At 36.5% G+C, this 26,494-nt stretch overlaps 1 protein-coding gene and 1 long non-coding RNA gene across 2 annotated transcripts in view; both read right to left on the bottom strand.

Annotated features, from left to right (window-relative positions):
• MAN2A1 (mannosidase alpha class 2A member 1) overlaps positions 1 to 26,494 on the bottom strand; it is a 159,109-nt gene that overhangs the window by 99,783 nt on the left and 32,832 nt on the right. Inside the window, exon 4 of the mRNA XM_082455725.1 lies at positions 11,449 to 11,620. Coding sequence (XP_082311851.1) covers positions 11,449 to 11,620 — 172 coding nt within the window. The remainder of the gene's footprint in view (positions 1 to 11,448; positions 11,621 to 26,494) is intronic.
• On the bottom strand, positions 22,766 to 26,487 carry LOC309657884. Its single transcript, XR_014261950.1, has 2 exons — positions 25,000 to 26,487; positions 22,766 to 24,536 (listed from the first exon to the last, which is right to left on the bottom strand). It is a non-coding gene; the product is annotated as an uncharacterized lncRNA (long non-coding RNA).

The following is a 26,494-nucleotide window of genomic DNA, read 5'->3' on the forward strand; positions in this document are numbered from 1 at the left end:
CTGAGAAAAATATTTATAAGCAATAGCAGAAAAGCTATGTTAGCCTACAAAAAGTACCATATTTAACATTGCCATTGTTAGCAACACAAAATAAAATTAAGACAGACTGCAAGCTGTACATTCGACACCTTCGTAATTTTTAAAATATCAGGTAATGGGAAACACCTATAGAAAAAGTTACTTAGAATAAGTACAGGTGCTTCCAAGTATTTCCACTCACTTAGTGCTCAACAAGCATGAATTGAGCTATTTCTCTGCAATTGTCAGGGGGGTACAACAACAAGGACCTACTGTATGTCACAGAGAACTATAGTCAATATCTTTTAATAACCTATAATGCAAAAGAATCTGAAAAAGAGTATATATATATATACACATATATATGCATAAGTGAATCACTTTGCTGTATACCTGGAACTAACACAACATTGTAGATCAACTATACTTCAATAAAAGGTTGTTTGTTCTGGAAAAAAAGAAAACAGGCATACTACTTATACTACTTTTAGGAGAGCAATGCCTATTGTTCTAATGATAAAAGTGAAAGGATGCAGAAAATTGTAAATAAAAGTTACCCAGATCTAATTCCCCAATAACAACCACTGTTTTAACTCTGAAAAAAAAAGAGGGAAGTACAAAATCAAAGAAGATGTGCCCACCTCATAGGGTCTATTGCTTAATTTCTACCAAGAGACGCTCTGGTTTCTGGCAAATTTTTTGCATGAATGCTCTTCCTAATATTTTCTAATAAACAAGAGATCCAGAAACAAATGAAAAGACAGGGAAAGAGAGGGAGAGAAAGGAGTATATACATGCAGCAAATCCAGAAAATAGGAAACCAGGCACTAACTTTCACAATTAACAACACCCTTATTTTACTTTTTTAAATGATTTGTAAGCCATTATGTACTTCTCTGTTTCTACAATTTCTCTGCTTGAGAATTTGATATAAAGAACTTAAGAAAATACTGATCAAAATTAAGCTGAGCATACCTGTCACAGCTCACTTTGCCCAAGATCCAGAATTTACATTTATGAATTTACTTGCCAAGCACAAGAAGTTGCAAACCATTTTCTCTGTCACTTTTTCCCCTATGTTGACACATCACACATTTGAAATTTGGTCACACACAGAAGGATAGACTCAAAGAGCTTTTTTCCCTAATGGGGAAATTGTCACAGATAACTTAGTAGCAAACAATGCATCATTTAGCAAGCTTCAAAGAATCACAAATTAATTTCACATGAGAAAACGAGTTGAATTTGCACGGGGAAATATGAAATAATACAAGATGATGTACGGTGATTCATTCTGAAATAAAAAATTAGTTAAATGGAAAATTTAAAAAGATGGAGGCTCCCAATGAATCAAGTAATAGTCTAAAAACATTTGCTCATCAGATTATCTGACTCGTATGCCTTTCATGGGGAATATCTAATGAGAGAGTAAAAATAAGATTTGTTTTAAAAACCCCTCACATAATAATTGGGGAAACTCATCATATACCTCTGAGTATTATAGACACCCGTCTTAAGAGAGTATATGAGGGACAGATGGCCAATGAGTCATCTCCTCACTTCTTCCTCACTTCATTCCAGCCATACCCTTTCTTTGAGTTTGCAGTCCATGCTCTCTGTCTGGAATGTTTTTCCTCCCAGTATTTACCTCAGTGGCTCATAGCGGATCCATCAGGAGCCTTCTCTGGCCACCACACTCCACTCAAACCCCACCTAAGTTGTTATCTTTCATAAAATCCAAAACTTTTCTTTCACAGCATTTATCACAAAATTTAATAACACATCTGCATGTTTACTGTCTTTGTCCCTCAATAGACTGTAAGCTCATGAAGGCAGGAATCATCTCTGTTTTGCTCGCCATTTAAATCTGGGCGTTCCTACTAGAAAAGGGTACCAACGACCCAAAAGAAAAGCAAACAAAAGATATGAAGCAGATACTTCAGAAATTACTAGCTCCTAAAAATGAAAAGAAGTTTAATATCACTCATGAGGAAATGCAAATTAAAACTTCAATGAGATCAAAAAGTTGTGTTAACATGTGATGTCAAGGATATTTACAAATAGGTATTGTTACTTAAGGCTGGCAATAACTATCAAATTTTAAAATGCATACATACTTTTATCTATGCTCATTAAAATGAAGTCAGAAAATATATAAAAATAAATAAAAGCACTGTATAGTCAGCCCTACATATCCGCAGGTTCTGCATCCACAAATTCAATCAACTTCTGAAGGAAGATTTAAAAAACAAAAATATTTCCAGAAAGTTTCAAAAAGCAAAACTTGAATTTACCACACACTAGCAACTATGTACATAGCATTGACATTGTATTTACAACTAGTTACATAATATTTACATTGTATTAAATATTATAAGTAATCTCAAGATGATTTCAAGTACACAGGAGAATGTGCGTAGGTTAAATGCGAATACTACTCAATTTTATATATAAGGATTTGGGTATCTGGGGCAGGTTCTGCAACCCACCCCCTGAGGATTATCAAGGGATGACTATATACACTAAAGATAAAGATACACTGTATGCATTCACAAAAGACCAGAAACAAAACTACAGGATCATTAATCAGGAGAAGTTACATAAATTAAGGCCCACTCATAACAAACACTTTTATATAGTCTTTAAAAAGAAAGGTTACTGAAAGGTTCTCCAAGATATATTAAGTTTAAAAACCATGGTACAAAACCCATTAGGGGCTATTATGCAAAAAAAAAAGTAAGAAAAGAAAAGAAAAACAGGAAACCGGTATTGATAAGGAATGTGGAGAAACTGGAAAGCTCAGGTACTACTGGTGGCAATGTGAAATGGTGCAGCTGTTGTGGAAATCAGTATGGGAGTTCTGTGAAATATTAAACATAGAACTGCTATATGATCCAGCAATTCCACTTCTGGGTATATACACAAGAGAACTGAAAGCAAGGACTCAAACTGATATTTGTGTACACATATTCATAGCAGCATTTTTACAATAGCCAAAAGGTAAAAACAATCCAAACGTCCATTGATGAATGAATGAAAAAACAAAACATGGTATATTCATGCGATGGAATATTATTCAGTCCTAGAAAGTAAGGAAATTGACACATGCTTCCACATGGATGAACCTTGAAGACATTATGTTAAGTGAAATAAGCCAGACACACAAAAAAACAAATATTGTATGATTCTACTTATATGGGGTACCTAGCATAGTCAAATTTATAGACAGAAGGCAGAATGGTGGTTGCCAGGGCAGAGGTGAAGGGGAATGGGGAGTTATTAATAGGTATAGCATTTCAGTTTGGGATGATGAAAAAGTTCTGGAGATGGTTATGGTTGCAAGACAATGTGAATATATGTAATGCCACTGAATGTCACACATAAGATCATTAAAATGGTAAATTTTAAGTTACGTACATTTTACCACAATAAAAAAAAAAGATGCATTCAAAAAAAAAAGCACAATGTGCATGGCATGCTATCATTTGTATAATATGAATGTGTCTTTGCACATATGTACATGCACATATTTTTCCTGTGTATCTATAAATTAGATAAGCATCTGGTCAAAGTAGCTGCCTCCTGTGAGAAGAGATAGATGCCAAGAAGACAGGAGTAGTCAGCACCTTACCTTTCATTGTATACCCTTTATATATTCAGGCTTATATTAAAATATGAATTAAATAAAAATTTTTTCTAAACTATAAATGTTATACTACCCTGATTTATCCTAAGCACTAAAAATAAACAAAACTATAGCATAAAATAGTCACGAAATTTTATTTAAGAATATTTCTTATATTAGACAATTGAATTAATAGTTTCTGTTAAGTTTTAATAAGATACACTTGAAATATTTCACTGTATAGTAAATATTACTTCATTTTTCTAAAACAAAATAAACTGTTCATTCAAATAAACTAGAAAATATATGAGGTTGAAGAATAAAATTTAAAAATCCACTCAATATCTTGCTATAAATGCATAAAGGGTTATGGTAGGCATAGTTTTTAATCAATTTATTTCACTTAATACTATATACCATGAACATCTTTCCATGTTAATAAACAGACATATATCATTATGTTTATGGATGTATTGTATTTTCTAAAGTATTTATAATTGAGATATAACAACAAATAATATACATGTGTTCAGTTTGATGTATTTTGACAACTGTTTATACCCCTGTTACTACCCAAAACAACTGATATTTGTACACTCAGACATAGGCTATTCCCATCAACTCAGAGAGTTCCCTTCTGCCCCTTTCCAATCAATTCCTACCTTACTCCCCCCCCACAAAAAAGACATTCTTATTTAGTGATTTATATCACAATAGATTAGTTTAGTTACTCTCAGACTTCATAAAATGGAGTCATACAATACTCTTTGGTGTCAGGATTCTTTTGCTAATGTGTTTGTTAGATTCATTCATACTTCTGTGTATTTCAGTAACTCATTATTTTTCATTGCTGAGTGGTACTCCATTGTTTAAATATGGCACAAAATTTTAATCCAATATCTTATTGATGGACATTTGAACTGTTTCCTGTTCACCAAAACATTGGTGAACATGTTTTTATTTTTCTTGGATAAATTCCTAGGAGGGAGCTCCCAGGTCACATGATGTATATTTAACTTCAGAGAGAATTCCAGTTGCAGCACATTCTTTTCAAGCCTTGGTGTTATCAGTCTTTTTGATTTTAGCCATTCTAAGGTGTTTGGGATAGTATCTTGTTGTAGTTTTAATCTGCATGTCCCAGATGACCACATATTACTCAGCCCCTACATGCACACCCTCCCTTGCACTGTTGCAGCCTAATAAACTTCTTTCAGGTGTTTGAACATGCCACGTTCTTGCTAATCCCTGGCCCGTAATCACAATTCTCCTCTCATAACCTGGAATTCCTTCCCCACCCTCTGCCACCCTCTTTATACCTGGCTAGTTCTAACAGCTTTTCAGGTTTCAGCTTGAATACCACCTGCTTCAGGAAGCTTTCCAAGACCCACTTCTTGCTTCCATAGAAGGAAATACTTTATTGTGATACTGTGTTAATTATATTGTCTTCCTTGCTCTGCCCTGAGAGTTGGGATCAGGTAAGTCTCACTCACTTCCTGTATCCCTGGAATCTAGCACAGTCAATATTTGTTGGATAGATGATGGAGAAAATACGGGAAGGCTTTGGAGATGAGGTAATATTTCAGCTGAGTATTGAAGAATAAATAGGATTGAGATTATCCAATGCACAAAAGGAAAAAAATATTCTCAGCTAAACTCATGGGCAAGTTCCTAAGAAGCAGGAAATAACCTGTGACTGAGGACACCCACGTGGCTCAGCATGGCTAAGAGTGGGGTGTGAGGCAGGAGGTGATCTGAGGTAAGGGTGGACAAGCAGGGAGGAATCAGAGGACAAAAGCAAGGATGTGCCAGGCAAAGGAGGTTGCGCTGTACCTTTTGACAATGAATTGTCACTGAAGCATTTGAAAGCCAAGAAGAGACATGGGCAGACTCATATATTAGAAACCTAATTCTGTGGGTGAAACGGAAGACACCTGGAAGTGGCAAAGTTGGAAACAGGAAGACCAGCTGGAGGTTTTCATTACAGCAGGAAACAAGAGTAAGGGGGATAGAGCGGGGGGGTGGTGTGTGTGTGACTGTGCAGAGACACTAACAAGGCACAGCTGACAGGCTTGTGGGGACTGACTGGATGACATGAACAGCAGACCGGAAGGCAGAGCACACAGTGGGCAGGAGCACTGGTTGTGGGGTGAGCCTTCCTGGTTCTGGTCCTCACTCCACACTTAATCGCTGGGGGACCTTAGGCGCATTCCTTACCACCTCTGCATTGGTTGCCTCAGCAGTAGAATGAGAATAATGAAGGATCTTAACACATAGGAATGTTACAGGATGGGCTGAATGAATACATCTAAGTGTTTAGAACAAGCCTCCTACGTTGAGTACAGAGCAAGCATTCAATAGTGTTAGCTGTTACTGTTACCCTTAACTAGGGAAGAAGAACGAAATCGAGGTTGGAGCTTTAGATCTGGAAGCAGCCCACACACCTGGAAATTAAAACAGCAGTGTGGCAGGGCATGCAAAATGAGGAGAACCAACGGTGCTACCCCACAGATGAGAACTGGGATATTTAGGAAAGAGCAGAGGAGGGAGTCAGAGGGATGATGACAAAGGGATGTTCAGCAATGCAGGACTAGAACCAGGAGAGAAAGAGCTCTGGCTCACAGAAGACAAAAACGAAAAAACAAAACAGGAAAGAATTTCAAGGAGAATGGAGTGGTCAGTGTCAATGCTGCAAAGAAATCCTCCCAGAGGACTGAAGAAGTATCCAACAGACAGAGCGGCTGAGAAGTCCTCATGGCTTTTGCCTATAGCTGATGTAAACAGAAGCCAGCAGCTGAAGTGAATGAGAGGTGAAAGCAAAGCAAAGACACCTCAATCCAGATGAACTGGAATTGGAGCGGGTGGGGATGGGATACATACTTTCTAAAATGTACACCACTGCTTCAACTAGTAGAACCAAAGTTATTTTAGACACTGGTGCACTGCTTTGATTCCTTTGATGAAATGCTATGTATCTTTAGGCTCTAAACTAAATCCAAATCTGCAATTTACTCTGAACATGACACACCGTAACTTCTCACTGCTCTGCAAATTTTACAGCAGGCTTTGGTTAAATAGCACAAAATGTGACCTGTATAAAATGTATAATAAATTAGTTAGTATAAGAACTTTAAAGGTATTTTTTTTTCTAGTGAACTCATAATGCAGAATGCATGTAAGTTTGCAAAATATAAGTTTGGATTTGTATTATTTGTATTACTTAAGAAAGTAATCTCAAACTTTTCTCTGATTTCAATAAGCAGAGATAGTTATAAGGACAGGGTAGAAGGTTCACTTAACTATAAACCTAGGAAAAAAGAAGTAAGAGAATGGTGGATTAGATAAAGACTTCGTGGTCTCAGCAAAGCAATGAAATCCAGCAATGCAGTGAAGACACAGTATCTAACGGTACCCTTCCCCACTCACACATTTGGAGCCTTATTTTATACCAAAAGGTCCACACAGAGAAGCTGGTCAAGATTCTGGCAAACACATAAACTGTTCTAGGTTCCAACAGCCCAGTGCGCTTCTCAATTGAACACTGGTCCCAACAGCAGAAGCAGATGCAATGTAAAAACTCTTTCAATGTCTCAGAGCCCAGAGAGGAAAAATGAATATGTAATATGCTGGGTGCTAGTCAAAGGAAACGCTAAGGCTAATGTTTCAGCTGTTTGACTCTGAATAGGGTTCACATTTTGCTGTATTATAAACGTCATGCAGTACTTAACTGCATTTAGCCAAAAAGTATTCAAATAGAAAGCCTAAAAAGTAAAAAGAGTGTTAGCATACCAGTCATTTTCAAAATAAAACAAGCGTAGATGGAAAATGTGCTGATTATAACAAGGCAGTTTCTTTTAAATCCACTGGATATGTATTACAAGTAGGAACCATGACTATACTTGATTAAATTACTCTGAGTCACACAAAATAAAAAAGCTAGATGTTGTTTGCATGGATCTCCCTTTAGTTAACTAGATTTTCATTTCTGAAAGCTGATAGAGCCGAATACTGCTGCCACAGGGGGGAAGAATCAAACAAGTCATTGCTAGCATAGATTATGAGGATCACTTGAGTTATGTTTCTGTTAAGTTCCCACAATCAACTGATATTCTTCAGGGACAATAAAAGCTTACACAGAACTCTGCTAGAATTAACAGGTTCTTCTCTTCAACAGCTAGCTTGCAAATTTAGGTACAGATATTTAATCCACAGACTCATCTTCAAAAAGAGGAAAACAAGGCATTGCATAAGCATTACAGTAGTAGTCAAAAAAATTCTATCATTAATGCCACTTAGTACAAGCTCAGAATTTTAAATAATGGGAGCAAACCTATGTATCTATTAAGTTTTTCTGTTTGTTTGTTTTCTTTTTTCTGGAACCCAGCTCTCCAACAAAGGATTTGAGGAGAAATATATCAGCTAGCTTTCTTGGTCGCAAGCAACACTGACTGACTCTGAACAGGAAATGTATTGGGGGACAGTCCTGGGTACACAAAATTGAGGACAGGCTAAAAGTCTAGGCTTAACAAAGGACTGGAAAAAAATGAGAGGTCATGCTACAGGCATGACAGGGTCCGTGACACAGGGCAGGAAGAATCTTGCGGATGCACCAGTGCTGTGAGGGCTGACCTGCAACCTTCCCTCCATTCTGCTTCCCTTCTTTCCATCTCTTTACCCTCGCTTCACTCTAAAGGCTCAAAACCCTGGGAAATAATATATTGATTAGCTGAGCTCAGATCATAACTGACCTATCTGACCTGGGGCAGGACAATGAAGGATCTGACTTCTGTGTTTGGAGACCATTTCCTAAAAGGAAATCAGGTGAAATGGATGGCAAACAAAGTGTTTGGTTAGAAAAGGAAGGGCTTTGAGTGGAGTTACACTCTCTGTTTTGAAACAAATTCCAGGTGTGGATACATGTTATTACTCATGGATGAATTAAAAGAAAGGAAAATGCTTGAACTTACAGACAACAATATAAAGAACCCAGAACTAAAGGGTAATTTAAAAGCATAGTTAAAACCAAGCATTTGAAGCCAGAAAAGAACAGGCTCCACACCATCGAGAACAATGTGAGGTGGGAAAGAAAACAAAAAACCTTGAGAAAAACCTCACATAATGCAGTAAATATAACCAAAAAATTAAAATTAAAATGCATATGCCAAAGAGAGACCAGAGACTTAACAACTAGATAACTGAATCCTAAAACAAATGAAATAAAAACAGTAATTAGTAAGAGCAAAAACACATAAGCTGAAAAATATTTGAATTGATAGATGGAAAATTTAATAAGTTATGCATACCTAGATATATGGCAAAAGTGTGGAATTTTAGGGATCAATGGCACTGTTACTCAAAAATCTAAAGAATAAAAATTGTGCAGTCCATATTCTCTGACCACAAGACATTAAAACCACCTTTTAACACCTAAAGTATAACTGGGAAAAAAATAGGAATTTGAAAATTTTCCTAACATACTCAAGTCAAAGAGAAAACAATACATACAGAATATTTAGGAAAAAAATAACATAAAAATGTGAAAGCTAGTAAGAGCAGTGAAAAGGCAGACACAGAGGGAGGAATGCTCCTTGTTAAAATAAATCAACTGGCCCATTTAGCATTAGTAAAAAACAGGTAGAAGGAATTAAATAAAAGCAGAAAAGTCAAGAGTAAATACCAGTAAAATATAAATATAATAGTTTTTTGGGGGTACAAAAACCAACAGAAATAGTAAAAGCTTTAGCTGATCTAATTAAGATGAAGAAAAAAATCAGGTTCCCCCAAATAATAAGAAAACAAACAAAAACAAGCAAACAAAATAACTACAGATGCAATAAAATCTGAACAATCTGAGTAAAACACTATAAAATTATAAGAAACTATAAAGTATTATTTGTACTCAAGGAGCAATATAAGACCTAGACAGACAAAAAAAATCTGTTTTAATCTCTGAACTTAGTAAAAGAAAAAATATGTATAGACAAACACCAATTCCGCAGGGTTTCACAGGGCAGTTCTTAATTTCTGAAACACTGCAAACCAGTAGGTAACTCAATTTAAACGAAGGATTTGTGTGTGTGTGTATGTTAACCTAAATTAGCTGCTAACATTTCAACTTAAAAAGTCAAGACATTTTATGTAACATTTTGGAATTCCAGCTTGTCAAGAATAACTGGAAGAATATCCTGACAACTCTGGTTCCCGTGGCCACACATGGCAGGAGTGGAAGAGGGGGCAGTCCCTTTGGGTGTGGCAGTTACTCCTGGTGCATTCAGGACCCTCAGAGTCTACAGCCTTCAGTTATGGCACCTTCCTGGCCACTCTTATAAGCATTTTAAGCATGCTATCTTGGGGGGGGAAAAAATGTCTGATAGATAATAATGGAACACCAATTCTCTCCAAATTACCTTTAAACGTTTATGTCAATATCTATCAAAATCCCCCTCTTTTTTTTTTTTTTTTTGATAGGGTAGGAAGAATTTAGCAAGTTAATTCTAAAGCTCTCTGGGAAAATTAAGTGGTCACTCATTAAAAGAACTTTTCAATAAAGAGAAGCAAGAGGAGATTTAAACTGTCTGTTATTGAAACACATAAGGCCGCAACAATTACGCTTAAACAGAAAAGTCCATGAAAGAGGTCAGAAAGCCCAGAAATCAATGCATATTGAAATATAGTAAAGATGGCACTTCAAGTCAGTAGAAAAGAATGGACTATGTAAGTCTTAGGGAAGCAGCACAGCACAACGTGCAAGGGAACAAACAGCCTGTGGGGCTGGACTGGATGGTAACTAGCGCAGCACGTGCAGCTGGGTGACCCTGGATGACAAGTGGCCTTATCTGTAAAATCAGGATCGTCATTGTATCTACTTCACAGGATTGTTGTGAGGATTATCAGTTATCATTTGCAAGGTACTTAAAACAGGAAGTAATACAGTAAGCACTGTATATGTGATGTTAAATAAGTAAAAGAAAGCAATTTACGCTAAGACAATCCTTAAAGTCCTGGGAGCAGGGAGGAGGGAGACATGGGGAGCAAAACCTCCCATCACACCACATTAAAAAAATAAACTGGAGGATTTATAAAAGTGAACAATAAAAAACTAAATTGGGGAAAAAAAGACTATCTCATCTCTTGGATTGGGGAAGACTTTTTAAATATGACAGCAAAGTCAATCAAGAAAACAGATTAATACACTTGACTAAATAAAAATTTTAAAAGTCTTTATATCAAATACTAAGAATTAAGAAGAAATACAAAGCTTCAGGAAAAATAAAGGTTGGTATGTGTATATAAATATTCTTACAAATCAGTAAGAAAAAGTACATGATCAAGCAATACAAAAAAAAGCTCTGCCTGTATGTATGAGAAAACATGGAACACTATCACTAATCAAAAATTCACATTTTTCACCACTTAAATTGGTCAAAGTTTTAGAAAAAATTATACTGTTGCCTAATATGCAGAGAAATTGGTACCTTTCTATATGGAAGATTGAAGAATACACTGAAACCACTCTTCCAGGGGTCACTTTGATTATATGCTTCAAAAAATCTTTAAAATATTAAGCCCCTTTGACCTAGTAATTCCATTTCTAGGACAAAGCTGGAACATAAGGATTTCAATGGAAAAGTTTCAAGTCACTTTTTCAGAGATGAACCAGAATCAAGGAAAAACAGAATGCAAAGAAATATTTTAAGTTTCAGATATAAAGCTAAGAATTTTCACGTTCTAAAAATTCAACACCTGTTTCACTGTATAATTAATGTTTAATATTACCAAATTAAAAAAAAAAGTTTTAAAAAACAAACCTTTTAACAGCATCCTTCTTCTGACTATCTATAGTTTCCCACCACTTTGAAAGGTAAGAGATCTCAGACCACATAAATTTCCTCCGTGGGTCTTCTTTCAACTTGATGACCATGTTATTAAAAATATACTGAGTCTTCTCTCGAAAGTAGTCATCAAAAGTCTTCAACCAACCTAAATTAAGACACAAATATACCACAAAGGTCTGATTCATATGCCTGATGTAAACTCAGTCACATTCCATTGCTTTACCTTTGCATAACCTCACGTTTCATTCATATAAAGACATATTTAAAAATTTAGCAAACGTTTTCAGTTAATGAAATTCCACTTGAATGGATGTGAGACTCAACAAGCCACTAACATTGAAATGATAAAAATACTCTGAAAACTGTACAAATTCAGATATCAATGAGAAAAATGAAAAAGCCAAAAAGCATTTCATATGTAACAATCATAATATCTAATTCAACTATTTATAATTTATCTCTAATTTAAGGAATTTTTTAAATTAAAAAAATCTGAACAGTGTTGATAAGTTGACAGTAATATTCTCATAATATGGAACCAAAATTTTATCCTCTCTCATACCACATCAAAAATTTCCTATCCATTAAGTAACCTAAACTAAGAAAAAGAAAATCACAAGTACAAACTCTACCGAAAAGCCAGCAGCAGAGCAATAATCAAACAACAAATATGTACACATCTATGTAAAGTTGTTTTGAAAAAAGAATTGATGTTGACAACTTAGTTCTTTGACTTTTCCTACTACATCTCAAATATCCTGGACACTTTATCTAAAGACATTTGCAATTCAACTATAAAGAAATATTTTTAACAAGACCTATAGTTCCAAATACAGCCCCATCCAGCAGAGTAATAAAGCAACATGATGAGTGGCTGAAGCAAAACATACACAGCCACCAATTCCACCTACTGGTGGGACACAAAATATACCCTGCTGAGAATAACCTCTTATCTATGAAATCTAAAAGGAAGGGGAGTTTCTATAGAGACAGGCTTAACTACTGTGCTATTGTTACCAAGCCTCAAGCATGTGGGAGGTCTAAAATACAAGGGATACAACTGGCTATTTCTTTTGTCTGTCTACAATTAAGTGAATATTCAATGCATACTGTATTTGCTGGCAAAAAATAACAAAAACCTACGAGGGCTGAGCCGGCAATATATTATTTTGACAATGCAAATATGAGCCTCTAAAGGACACTGCCAGTGTGACTACATTTCTCCCTTTTGCTTTAAGTGAAATCTATTCATTCTACAGTTATTTACTGAGCACCTACAAAGTGATGGGTATGAAGCTATGAGCCAAATAGGAATATAGTGTAAAATATTCTTTATAGGACTTTCTTGATCTGGGGCACTTTTAAGCTGGTTTGTCACCAAAGAATGCTACCTGAATTAATTCAACTTTTTCATGTTTAAATAAAACGGCTGTACTTACAGAAAACGCAAAGATGTCTCATGTAATAGTGGTTTACAAAGAATCCCATCTTGCTTCACAAAGGTACGAACCTGGACCCTGCCCCAGAGCACTGAGGCCAGGATCCACATCTGGATTCCCAGGGACAAGCAAAGAAAATTCAACCTATCCTTAAATGGAGATGCCCTAACTCCCTGCTGACCATGCAGCACCCCTGAGAGACAAAAAAAATCAAGTGCTCAGACCTGAGCCCAGTATATAATATAGCACTTAATAATAATAATAATAATAATAGCTGCTGCTACTATTATCATAATCATCATCAGTCTTTAATTGCCCCTTCCACATCTCTACAATCAAACTGGGTCAAAGGAGAAATAAAAGATATTCCTAACATCTAATTTTGAAAAGTATACAATTTATTTAAAACATTAAATAAATTGCTCCACATCTTAAACATATTGGTTATCCAACACTTCAATTTGCATAGAATTCATTTTATGCCCCCATTATGGGCTGAATTGTGTCCCCTTAAAACTCATATGTTGAAGTCCTAACACCCAGTAACACCCACTTCAGAATGTGACTGTATTTGGACGTAAGTTCTTTAAAGAGATAATGAAGGTAAAATGAAGTCATGAGAAAGGGCCCTAATCCAATACAGGCATAACTCGTTTTATTGCACCTTGCTTTATTTTGCTTCACAGGTGTTGCATTTTTTTACAAATTGAAGGTTCGTGGCAACCATCCGTCAAACAAATCGATCAGTGCCATTTTTCCGACAGCATTTGCTCACTTTGAGTCTCTGAATTTTGGTAATTCTCATATTTCAAAAAATTTAATTATTATTATATTTTTTACCATGAACTGTAAGCAGTGATCTTTGATGTTGCTGCTGCAGTTGTTTTGGGGGTGCCACGAACCACACCCACATAAGACAGTGAACTTAAACAATGTTCTGACTGCTCTACAGGCCATTCCCCATCTCTCCCCCTCCCCTCCAGCCTGCCTATTCCCTGATACAAAACAACACTGAAATTAGGCCAATGAGTAACCCTGCAATGACCTCTAAGTGTTCGAGTGAAAGGAAGAGTCACATGTCTCTCACCTTCAATCAAAAGCTAGAAATGATTACGCTTAGTGAGGAAGGCGTGTTGAAAGCTGAGACCAAAAGCTAGACCTCTTGCACCAAACAGTTAGCCAAGTTATGAATGCAAAGGAAAAGTTCTTGAAGGAAATGAAAACTGCTACTCAATCAACACATGAATGATAAGGATGCTAAACAGCCTTATTGCTGATATAGAGAAAGTTTTTGTGGTCTGGATAGAAGATCAAACCAATCACGACCTTCCCTTCAGTCAAAGCCTAATAAGCCAGAGCAAGGCTCTAACTCTCTTCAATTCTATGAAGGCTGCGAGAGTTGAGGAAGATAAAGAAGAAAAGTTTGAAGCTAGCAGAGGCTGGTTCATGAGGTTTAAAGAAAGAAGCCAACTTCACAACATAAAAGTGCAAGGTGAAGCAGCAAGTGCTGAAGCAAGTTATCCAGAAAAATCTAGCTCAGATAATGAACGAAGGTGGCTACACTAAACAAGAGATTTTCAATGTAGATGAAACAGCCTTCTATTGGAAGAAGATGCCATCTCGGACTTTCTTAGCTGGAGAGGAGAAGTCAGTGCCTGGCTTCAAAGCCTCAAAGGACAGGTTGACTGTCTTGTTATGGGCTAATGCAGCTGGTGACTAGTGAAGTTAAAGCCAATGCTCATTCACCATTCCGAAAATTCTAGGGCCCTTAAGAATTATGCTAAATCTACTCTGCCTGTGCTCTATAAATGGAAGAGCAAAGCCTGGATAACAGCACATCTGTTTACAATATGGTTTACTGAATACTTTAAGCCCATTACTGAAACCGTCTCCTCAGAAAAAAAGATTCCTTTCAAAATAGTACTGCTCATTAGCAATGGTCACCTGGTCACCCAAGAGCTCTGATGGAGATGTACAACGATATTCACACTGGTTTCATGCCTGCTCACACAACATCCACTCTGCAGCTCATGGATCAAGTAGTAATTTTGACTTTCAAGTCTTATTCTTTAAGAAATACCTTTCATAAGACTATAGCTGCCACAGACGGTGATTCCTCTGCTGGGTCTGGGCAAAGTCAACTGAAAATCTTCTGGAAAGGATGTGCCATTCTAGATGCCATTAAGGACCTCTGCGATTCATGGGAAGAGGTCAAAATATCAACATTAACAGGATTTTGGAATACTTTTTTTTTTTTTTTTAAAGAAATTCACGTTCTTTTTTTGATTTATTTATTTATTTATTTATTTATTTATGACTGTGTTGGGTCTTCGTGTCTCTGCGAGGGCTTTCTCTAATTGTGGCAAGTGGGGACCACTCTTCATCGCGGTGCGCGGGCCTCTCACCATCGCGGCCTCTCTTGTTGCGGAGCACAGGCTCCAGACGCGCAGGCTCAGCAGTTGTGGCTCACGGGCCCAGTTGCTCCGTGGCATGTGGGATCTTCCCAGACCAGGGCTCGAACCCGTGTCCCCTGCATTGGCAGGCAGATTCTCAACCACTGCGCCACCAGGGAAGCCCTGGAATACTTTGATTCCAACCCTCATGGATAACTTTGAGGGATTTAAGACTTCAGCAGAGGAAGTCACTGCAAATGTGGTGGAAAAAACATGAGAACCAGAATTAAATGTGGAGGCTGAAAATGACTGAATTGCTGCAATTTCCTGATAAAACTCTAAGGGATGAGGAGTTGCTTCTTACAGATGAGCGAAGAAGTGATTTCTTAAGATGGAATCTACTCCTGATGAAGATGCTGTGAAGACTGTTGAAATAACAACTAAGGATTTAGAATATTATATAAATGTAGTTGATAAAGCAGCAGCGGAAAGGTTTGAAAGGACTGACTCCAATTTTTGAAGAAGTCTTACTGTAGGCAAAACGCTATCAAGCAACATTGCATGCTACGGAGAAATCATTCATGAAAGAAGGAGTCGATGCAGCAAACTTCACTGTCATCTTGTTTTAAGAAACTGCCACAGTCACCCCAACCTTCAGCAGCCAGCACCCTGATCAGTCAGCAGCCAGCAACATCGAGGCAAGACCCTCTACCAGCTGAAGACTCTGATGATGGCTAGCACTTTTAAGCAATAAAGTATCTATTAATTAAGGTCTGTATGTTGTGTTTTTTTAGACAATGTTATTGCACTTTGAATACAGTATAGTGTAAACAAAACTTTTATACGCACTGGGAAAAAATTCGTGTGACTCACTTTATTGCAGTGGTCTCGAACCAAACCTGCAATACCTGCAAGGTACCATGCATGTCCTCCCAAGAAGAGGCATTTAGGGCACAGACGCACACAGAGGGAAGACCATGTAAAGACAAAGGGAGAAGAATGGTCATCTACAAGCCAGGACAAGAGGCCCATAGAAGAAACAAACCCTGCAGACACCTTGATTTTGGACTTTTAGCCTCCAGAACTGTGAGGAAATAATTTTCTGTTGTTTAAGCCCCCTGATCTGTGGTACTTTTTTAAGGCAGCCCTAGCGAACCAATATCACACTAGAAAAAATAAGTGTTATTACTATTCAAAAAATGAAGATTGCAATGCAGAGAGAATCTACTTTACCAAATACCATCATATACTTAATATACATCTACCTCCGTATTGCAAGACTGAGCTGAAATCAAATGTAAGTAACATCAATTTGTGTCCCATGTTATTATATGTACTCAATAAGGACCATCTAAATTACTAAATGGCTCTACTAGAATTATGGTCCCTAAGACATCACATCTATCTTCTACCTAAATTTTAACAAAGGTCAAAATTAATCCCTAATTATTTGGCTGATAACTCAATTAAAGAAAGGAACTATGAACAGAGGAATGCCTCCAAAATTAATTCAATAATAAAACACTAGAAACCTGGCATAAGAGGCAAATTTAGAAAAAAGTTTTTATGAAGATTAATAAGTGAAGGGGTTTTTTTTTTTTAATACAATTACTTATTTTCATCAGTTATATGTTGTTATGAACTCAGGCCATTTCAAAGAATAGTTTATCACGGGAGTTTTCATAGAGGAAGCACAGTGACTGATTAATCCATTCTGCCTTCAACAATCATGCAGAAAATACGTCAAAGATATTTACGTGAGCCAAAATACAAGCTCAGAGATGTCAACTTAAAAGCCTTGCATAAAACTCATCTATAATAGATACTACTATCACTACAATACAGCACAATTAATTAAGAATGAACTGAAAGATAGCCTCTTGAAGTTTTCAATATTGAGTAATATAACAGTAAATTAGCTTTTACTGCTCTTATACAATAGCGTAATCAAGTATTCCCTTTTACATTGAATTGGCTCTTTCTTTTTCTAAACTACTGTAAAACTCCAATTGTATATTAACATGAGACCAATCACAAAGATAGTATTTTACAAAAAGTTGTATGGGATGAATTTTTGTGACATAAAATTATATTCCTACCTCTAGATTTAATAATCTTGGGACATTCGGTTGCAAACTGATTTACTTAAGTGGTCAATTCACAGCCTTTTTCTTTCCCTTGAATACACTTGGAAATTGAACCAGGGCTAGAAGAGCATTAGTACTTTTCAATTTATTCTTTTTCATCCTAACAACACTATCACCCATAAAACACCTAATCACTATTTTAAATAAGTGGGGAAATATTAAAAACAAAGAGTACACAATTAGAAGTTCTATACAGCCAGCATAATTCCAAATTCACTATCACTATTTTATCATAAAATTTTTTTAAGTTCTAAAACAGAAAACTAATAAAGTTGAAAACTCTACTGCTTATTTTTAATGTGCATAAACAAATACACACCTAGTAATTTTTCACTAACAAAATACAATTTATTTTTTAAATTTTGGATCCGATCTAGCTTCGAAGTCTACAGACTTCGTGAAGACCTGATCCTCTTAAGGAACACTTCGTTTTATTCGGTTCAAGGGCATACACAGTACCACCCTTAGGACCTGGGCAAAGAGTGCCCCACCCTGAGCACTGGACTTAAGAGGGATCTCCCTATTCTTCCTCTGACCACATCCCTTTCCACATGATAAATTCACAGGGCAAAGAACTTGCCCACCCCCAGTCTGTCCTACCCAGCCCTGCCCTTCTGAGTCCCTGAGACCCAGAAATCTGTGTCCAAACATCCCCAAGCCAGCTTTCTGAGCCTTCCAGGGCCTTCTATAATGCCTTTACCTGCTAGGACAGTCAAACTAGCCTGGGCAGTAGCCAAGGGGCTGAAGTTTGTAGGGGCGTGGGAAGAGCACTGGGGTGTCTGCAAGAAGAGCCCCTCCTGGGTTAGGACAAGGCGGGGTCTGGGAGGAGAAGGGGCTGGGCCGCCTGGAGGCTGGCTCTCCCCACAACACCAGCACATTCCAGTGGGGAAGTGGAGCCCAAGCAATCTAAACCCACACCTGGCCTTCCAGATCTCTGAGTTATTTCTCAAGGCAGTAGGAAGAGACCTATTTTATTTAGCAATGTATTAGTTTGATTTATAACTTTTAAATGTTTAGACAGAGTGTCTGACATCCTCCATGTACTTTTGCCCCAGGTCCTGCAAATTTTAGAAGCAAGCCTAGACACATGCTACAACCTGAACTTCAAACGAGTCAGTTCTCATGAATCTAGCACCTGGTACAGTCTACAACAGCAAGAGTTCAGTAAGTGCTTGATAGATGAATGAAGTGTGGTGCCGAAAGGACTGGAAAAAAATGCAAGTGGAGTATAAATGCAAACTTACTACTTCAACTAGAAATGAGACCAAAGGTCAAAGATACCACATACTATTAGCTCTGCTATGTTCACTCTCTGTTCTGATACTAACCTAATAATCTTTGAACAATATCTCTAAGTTTCTACTTTATATTTAAAAAGGCTCTGTCAGCCCTAAGATGATTTAAAAACACACATCCGGAAGAAGGCATGCCCCTCAAATCATTGTTACACTGTTACGGTTTTAACTGCTACAATAATGATTTTTTAATGAGTACATTAATTCCACTCAAAAGTTAAATAGGTACCAACTGTTAAGAAAACATAAAAAGATTCTGAGTCAAAAATAATTATATCCAGATAATAAACATTGAAAAAAATAAAACATGCTTCAAGTTATTTCCATTTTAACATAATATTCTCAAATTTAAAAATACAAGTAGAGTTCATTAAAAAAGCTCCTTTATTTTAGTAATTAAGTTATTCTACATGGACAAATGATCAACAGTTTCTTCCATCACTTGTCAAACCCTTCAATATTCGACTGCAACATCCAATCTTACACTTAAGGGGTCACATACAACTTTAATTGGTATTACCATAACTCACATGCTGATTAATTTTAATTCCAACACTTCTATTATAAAATAAGCTTATTCCCCCCCCCCCCCCGGATAAACTGTGGAAGAGTTTTAATTAACATTCTGTTCTGGTTTATTCGTTCAAACACAAACCAAGCATCTAATAAGGGCAAAACGATAAAGCTAAGCTAAATGAAAACAGATTCTACAGTGAAAATATGAACCAAATGCCGTGGGAATAAAGAAATGGTAAATTCCTACCAGAAGGACAGAAGAGAGATTCTTAAATTAGATGTCATCTGGTTAGAGAGAAAAGGTGGAAGTTCCAAATGCGGAAGAGGATATGGAAAAGACACTAAGTCATGGAATTGTGTGTCAGTTTCAGGTAGCAGAAGGCAGTTAGTTGGGTATGGCTGCACCGCAGCTTACGTGGTGGGAGCATGGTGAGATACATAGAAGTAGGGGTCAGATCACAGAAACCTTCTAAACGATCCTTGTTTCTCACCAAGAACTTAGGAGGAAGGAAGTTAAGGTATTCTGAGCTGTGTTTTCAAAAATAACTGGACTGTGAGTATAAAGGATAGACTAACAAGGTAAAGCAGAAGAAAAAGAGGAAATGAGGTCACTGCAATAATCCTGCTAAAATATGGTAATGGATCGCAGTGGAAACAAACAGAGGGAAATAAGAGGCCAAGGAGGCAAAATGAAGCGCGTTTACTAATTGACTTAAGTTTCCAGAAGAGCGTAGAGGGAGAATCAAAGATGAAGCTGAGTCTTTGGAAACCTGCAAACCTGCTGATTCCTCTAAATGCTTTTAAACTCAGATTTTCAAAATAACCCAACCTTTTTGCCAGGTGATTCAGTGTCATCTAATAGTTTTTAAAGCATATCAGCTTCACTTCCATTAACTTGTTTGAGATGCGGCATTTTTTTTGAACCCATGTAAGATGCTGTCACTGGAAATTCTATCCCACACCACAAGAACCTATTTGCATTACTATTAGGACAGCTGGGGTTTTGTTCACCCCGCAGCAGCTGTATATGTATAATGGCCAAATGTGACCTCTTACTGTACTGCTTTTCTAAATGCCCTTTAAAAGACCTGCATACCTTGATACCTGACACCTGCAATTGTGAGATCAACCTCCAAAATATTTTCTAAGTCTGTGCTAAAGTTACTTCCCTCTCTTGTTAAGAATTTCATCCATGAGTATCTACTCACACCAAATGAGGACACTTCAGGCCTAATAAGTCCTCTCTAAATAGAGTTTGGTTGTCTATAATATGAGAGACATGTATATTCCTCTGAGGCATTACTCTTAGGATATGTGAGGAGTATACGTACTTAGCCTTATGAGTAAGCCAATACTGGGCAAATAATCAAAGCTTCTAGAAGAAACCATTTAAAAGCTGGAAAATATGGCTTCTCAATCACTTTCTAATTGTAAAAGATGCAGCAATGAGGAAAACCACTCACCATTTCATGTACTAATTTAGTATTTAAGGACAAAGATATCTGTTTCAATAAGGATAGAAGAGAAGAAAAAAAGGATAGGAAACAGTGCAATGAGGAACCTACTTTTGCAAGAGAGTTACTAAAATGTTTTACGTGATTAATAATACTAAAGTAGATGACATCTGGCTTGGAAAAACTTAAAAGACTTTCTTCCTAAAACCTCTCCTATGGGTTCAGAAGTATTACCTACAAGAGGCAATATTTAATGGTTACAAGTTCTGATTCCAGAACCAGGTGGCTTGGGTTCAAACCCAGCCCTGCCACTGACACATTACTTATCCTCTCTTCTGCCTCAGTTTTCTTATCTGCGAAATGAGGGTAAAAACAGGATTTTCTGTCATAAAGTTGCTGAGAGGAGTGATGGATTCGATACATGTAAAATACCTAGAACAGCGCCTGGAACATAGTAAATTCCCATTGTACCAGCAATTATTTGTGTAAGCAGCATACTGGTGAGCTCTGATGCACCCAGGATTGATGACAGACAAAAGTAATAAAAATAGGGGAATTGGGAGATGTTTAATGATCACCTACATCTCTTAGGCGCTACCTGACATTTGTGCTCCTAAGGAATACAGTCCAGTCAGAGCCCAAACAATCAGACTTTTTCCCTCTAAAAAGGAACCTCAATATACCAATTCTAGAGATCTCTTAAAAAGACAACCCTAAAGAGCCATGTAAATATTTTACTTTTAAATGCCACAATTTCTTAACAATTAAGATTGCCTGATAAAATACAGGATGCCAGGTTAAATTGGAACTTCAGATAAATAATAAATGTTTAGCATAAGTGTGTCCCATACAATATTTGCAACACATGTAAAAAAATTATTCATTGTTTATAGGAAATTTAAATTTAACTGAGCAGCCTGTTTTGGTTTTTTTTCCCAGCTAAATCTGGCAACTCTATTAACAACCCAAAGTTCAGATAAATGTGCTAAATTAGTTAATGCCCATAAAGCAAGAAGAAAAGAAATACTAGCATCATTTGAACTAAATAAAGTATCTTAAGCGGCAGTATAGAAAATGGAAAGAACGTGGATCTTAGAATCACGTAAATCTGAGATCCAATTCACTCCTCTGCCCATTTATTTATGACTGACTGACCTGGAGCAAATAACTACACTTCCTCTAACCTTAACTGTCCTCACCTGGTCAATGGGGTTTAAATTTACCACTTCTCAGGGTTGCAGGACAGATTCCATGAAGTAACACACACCAAACACACCCTGAGGCAGGACGGGCAATGAATGTCATAGTATCTTAGCTCCAGAAACGCAAATTTCCCGTCACAGTAGCCAAAACCAAAGAACTCGCTTTATCCCACAATAACTAAATAGAAAAATATACTCCCCAAACTGTGTCCACGTACAAAGCTCTCCTTCTCCTGACCATCTCATTCCACTAGGCAGGTTCCTTTGGCAGCCTGAGTTCTGTCCCCACTGCCTTTCACCTACATGCGCAGTACTCAACCATGGCTGGACAGAACTGGTTTCTTCTGACTGTGCTTAACAGTATTTGAACAGAAAAGCTGTGAAATAACATTACACTGTGATGTCCTCATATGTTTTTGTTCTTTTTCACAAACTTTTTAAGAATAAGGATACATAAACAAATTCATTTCAAATTATCATATAATACTAAATGCAAAAATCTGTTCTCTTAATTTTCAAAAAAAAAAAAGGCTGAAAATCCTAATCACTCAATCGAGTCAATAAAAATTCTGCAGAAGAACTGCAAATGCATAAAAGAAAATTATTTTCCATTGTGACTCTTGGGCCTAGGTCTTCCTTCTGTTTTGGAGTTATACCACACGGGGGATTATTTTCTAACGCTCATTTTACAAATTGCTTAACTAACAATATGCTGTCCAATTTTTCATTTAGTATACCTTATCTTCTCTCTCTACACACTGTGATTTCTTTGAAGGAAAATTAACTAAATATTTCAGCAGTTTAACTAGCGGGAAGCAAAGAATTAAGATTGTAGATACAAAGGTGCTTTAACTGTGTTTTAATCAGCTTATTAAATACAACATGAACATGTATCAATCAACTAACATTTAATTTCATGGTCTATGATTCAAAACTTTTCAAAAGCATAACGGTACAAAATTATCAGTATTTACTTAACAATTCCTTTCCAACTTTGTTTTATCTCATATAAACCATGTAAAATATTATATGATAATTGTTACATGTCCTTATGGACTGGAAGAAGACATAATTAGGAATTTTATTAATATACAAATATAATTTGAAATTTATCTTTCCAATTTGATCCCAAAAGAAAAATATCTCCACATATAAAAATACAGCAACATAATTTTTTAAGTACAGTGACTAAATATAGGAATCTTCTAAACTCTATCCCCAACAGACAACACTTCACTGATAAACTACTGAGCTAAAGTTTGTTTTAAATTGTTGCGGCAGAAAATGGAAACAAATCTCTATAAATTTCATTTAGAAAGTAAACTGCCTTAATTGCACATTCATTTAGGAGTATTATACAAAGATTTCCCATCAGAGTCACACTTTGACTTGGAATGTATGTGTACATACTTATCTCTTCTTCTCTACTGAAAGAGTGGTTTTTCATGATCTGAGTGATTCAGTTTTTCACAGAATAATTTAGTTTATCTAAATTCTACTCTTGTTAAGGAGCAGTGAAAATTATTAAGAAAAGTCAGGTTCTTCTCTAGCATTTTGCTTGATAGCAAAAATTACTTTAGTTTTAAAAGGTCTGTTTCTGACCATTACTTTTGTCTCAAGTGGAGAGGGGCCTGAGGGTAAGGGTCATTAACATCTTTCACTAAGACAAAAAGATTCAACTGTGGTTGCTAGGATACCAACAGACAGATTCACTTATTACAGTCAGGAACAGTTATTCATAATGTCTTCTCACAAAACAACATACTAACTGCAACAGGAAGGAAGCTTAATGCAAACAAAGTCTAAAGGGCAGAGGCAGTCCCTGCCCTTTAAGAGCTTAATATCGTCTGTTACTGGTATTTAAAAGTGCATTTTAAATAAGCTATTTTTTAAAGGAATGGAAATAAGTAGACAGCAGGAAGAAGTGAAGGAGGGAAGTTAAACGTATAGGCCAAAGAATAAGTCAACTGTTTCATCTGAATCTGCAGAGTCACATTCCTTTGTTCATTAACTTATTTAACTGAATGAGTCTGTACTATGTGTTGATTACTGTTCTAGGCATTAGCACCCCAGTGGTTAATAAGACAAAGTTTGAGCCCTCATTGAGCTTACACTCCAGGAAGGAGACCAAGCAGAAGTTAATATTTCTGCCTATAGGCAAGCATGAATGCGTGCGTGTGTGTGTGTGTGTGTGTGTGTGTGTGTACACAGTGTGAAAAGGGCACGGAGGCAGGTCAGTGAAGGCCTTACATATATGTAGTGATTACTACATGCCAAGTGCTGGGCTAGGCAATGAGGACAGAGTGTAACAAGAGACACATGTTTTCTGCCACTCAAGTTTATCTGGGTGGGAGATCCAGGTAAACTAACAGGGAAGTAGTCTGGTGCCATTTACTGCCTGTGTAACCTTGGCAAGTTGGTAACACCTTCATCATGAATAGTGGCACTAACCTTCAAAAGTTATTGTGAACATTAGATGTTTATAAAACGTTTGGCACATTGCCTGGTAAACTACAAATTTTATTATTTCAGTTAAGAGCCCACGTTATAAAATAACAAGAAATGAGATTGGTGGAAATTGAGGATGGCAGAAAAGAGGAAAGGATAATAAAGGTCTGTAAAAAATCAAAAAGGGAGGAGTTGGGTTCACATTAGAAGCTCTTTGTAAAACACACTGCTAAGTGTATTTATAAGCCTACGAGGAATAGTATACAATGGAATCACATCACATACCCAATTAAGTGACAAGAATTAAACGATACATGATTGGCAGAGAAAAGAGGAGGAGAGAACAATTTAAATAATAAAAGTGGCTTTGCCACTATCTCACTCAATGAGGGACTATTTCAGAGTAGATGAGATTTACAGAAAAAAAAAATCTGCAGTCCTACAGGCAATTCTCAGATCCCACATGTAAAGTGTGAGCACCTCACCTCACTGAGTCCAGATATAAACAAAAACTGTGTTTTTTCATATGTGTCCCTTAAATGCAAATGTACTATTTAATCTGGTGCTCAAGGGGATAAATAGCAAAAGGAATTTTTATTAGATGTGATTTTCATCACCTTTTGTACTTACTTTATAACTAATTCTTGTACACTATATGACCTCCGCTTTATAGATACACAACTTTCTACATTTTATAGATAAACAAGCCCAAGGACACCAGAAGGTCTGCTTCATTCTGCCTGGCTCCAAATCTCTGCAGCCTTTATTCAATGCCCAGGCAACCCTGAGTTTTGATTTGAAGGGCAAGGTTAAGATTAAGGAGGAAAATGATATAAAACATATAAGAGGAAAAGTTAACAATAGGGAATTTTAGGAAAAGATAAAGACATTAAGACCAAAGACAAGGAAACCAAGTCAGAAGCTGATGTGTAGTAACTGCTCATCACAAATTTCCAGAACAATATTGATTTCACATATACTATACCTCTGTGTATACTAAATATTGAAGTATACTGGAAATTCAAACACTTTAGCATCCAAGCTCCATCTCCCAGACTACCTCTCACACCCAAAAGCAGGGCACATGCGTGCACGCACACACACACACAGCTTCACCAAATCATTTGTCCAGACATAAAGTAACAAGTTCTACTGTCTTAGAAACAGAAAGAAATACATAACAATAAACTAGTTGAAAAGAATATAGTATGACAAAATTGAAAATTGGGAATAAAGAAAAAAAACCTTCAAAGTAGTAAATGAATATGGTGCCTCTGAGAGTAATAATGAAATTGAGAAAAATAACAAATAGAAGCAAAAGTCAGTCATTCAAAAGAGGTCTTTGGAAGTATATTCCAAAAAAAAATCCTGCAACTTAATTCACTGGGCATTTTCTCAGTGCCTGTGTCCTCACACTAACAGAGATAAACATCGAATCACATTTCCCATCATCATTTTAGCAACTTCCCTTTACCTTGGGGGGAAAATCTCTGGCCTCAGTAAATAACAAAAGTTGTCATATGAAAGAATAATAACATTAATGATAATGATAGCAGTTACTCTAGGGCTGTGTAACATACCTTTAACATTTTACCCTATGAAGTAAGTACTTTATCCTGATTCCACCTGGGAAAAAACTTACTCTCATGTTAAGAAGCTGGCCTAAAGTTGTTTAACACTGTTGGGATTGGGACTCACTCTCATGTCTGCTTAACATCAAGGCTCTTAACCACTTTACACTGTTTCTACCTTTTAAAGATACAAACTTTCCCATGAGCACTCTGAGTTTTCTAATATAGAGTTTATGGATGTGAAATAATTCTCCCACACAATACGTAAGAAGTAACTGAAATGAACTATCAGTACCTTAAATGCATGTAACTTTTCATCTCCCAAAGCTAAGACCTTCTTGTGTTTATTCCTATTTCATACTATACAAGTATTATCCTTGAATGGCTCATAAATTGATAAAATGAGAACACAACTACATATAAAATAAATATGTTATTGTTAAAAGTCAGAGAATAACGTCTCAAAAATTTGAGAAGTGGGTTATACCAGATTCTCACTAAAATACTCTGGGCCTACAAGGGCTTATTAACCTCTAGATTTTTGAAGTGCAAAT

This window comes from Balaenoptera physalus (genome assembly GCF_965194825.1).
Source record: "Balaenoptera physalus genome assembly, chromosome: 3".
In the NCBI taxonomy this organism is placed as follows: Eukaryota; Metazoa; Chordata; class Mammalia; order Artiodactyla; family Balaenopteridae; genus Balaenoptera; species Balaenoptera physalus.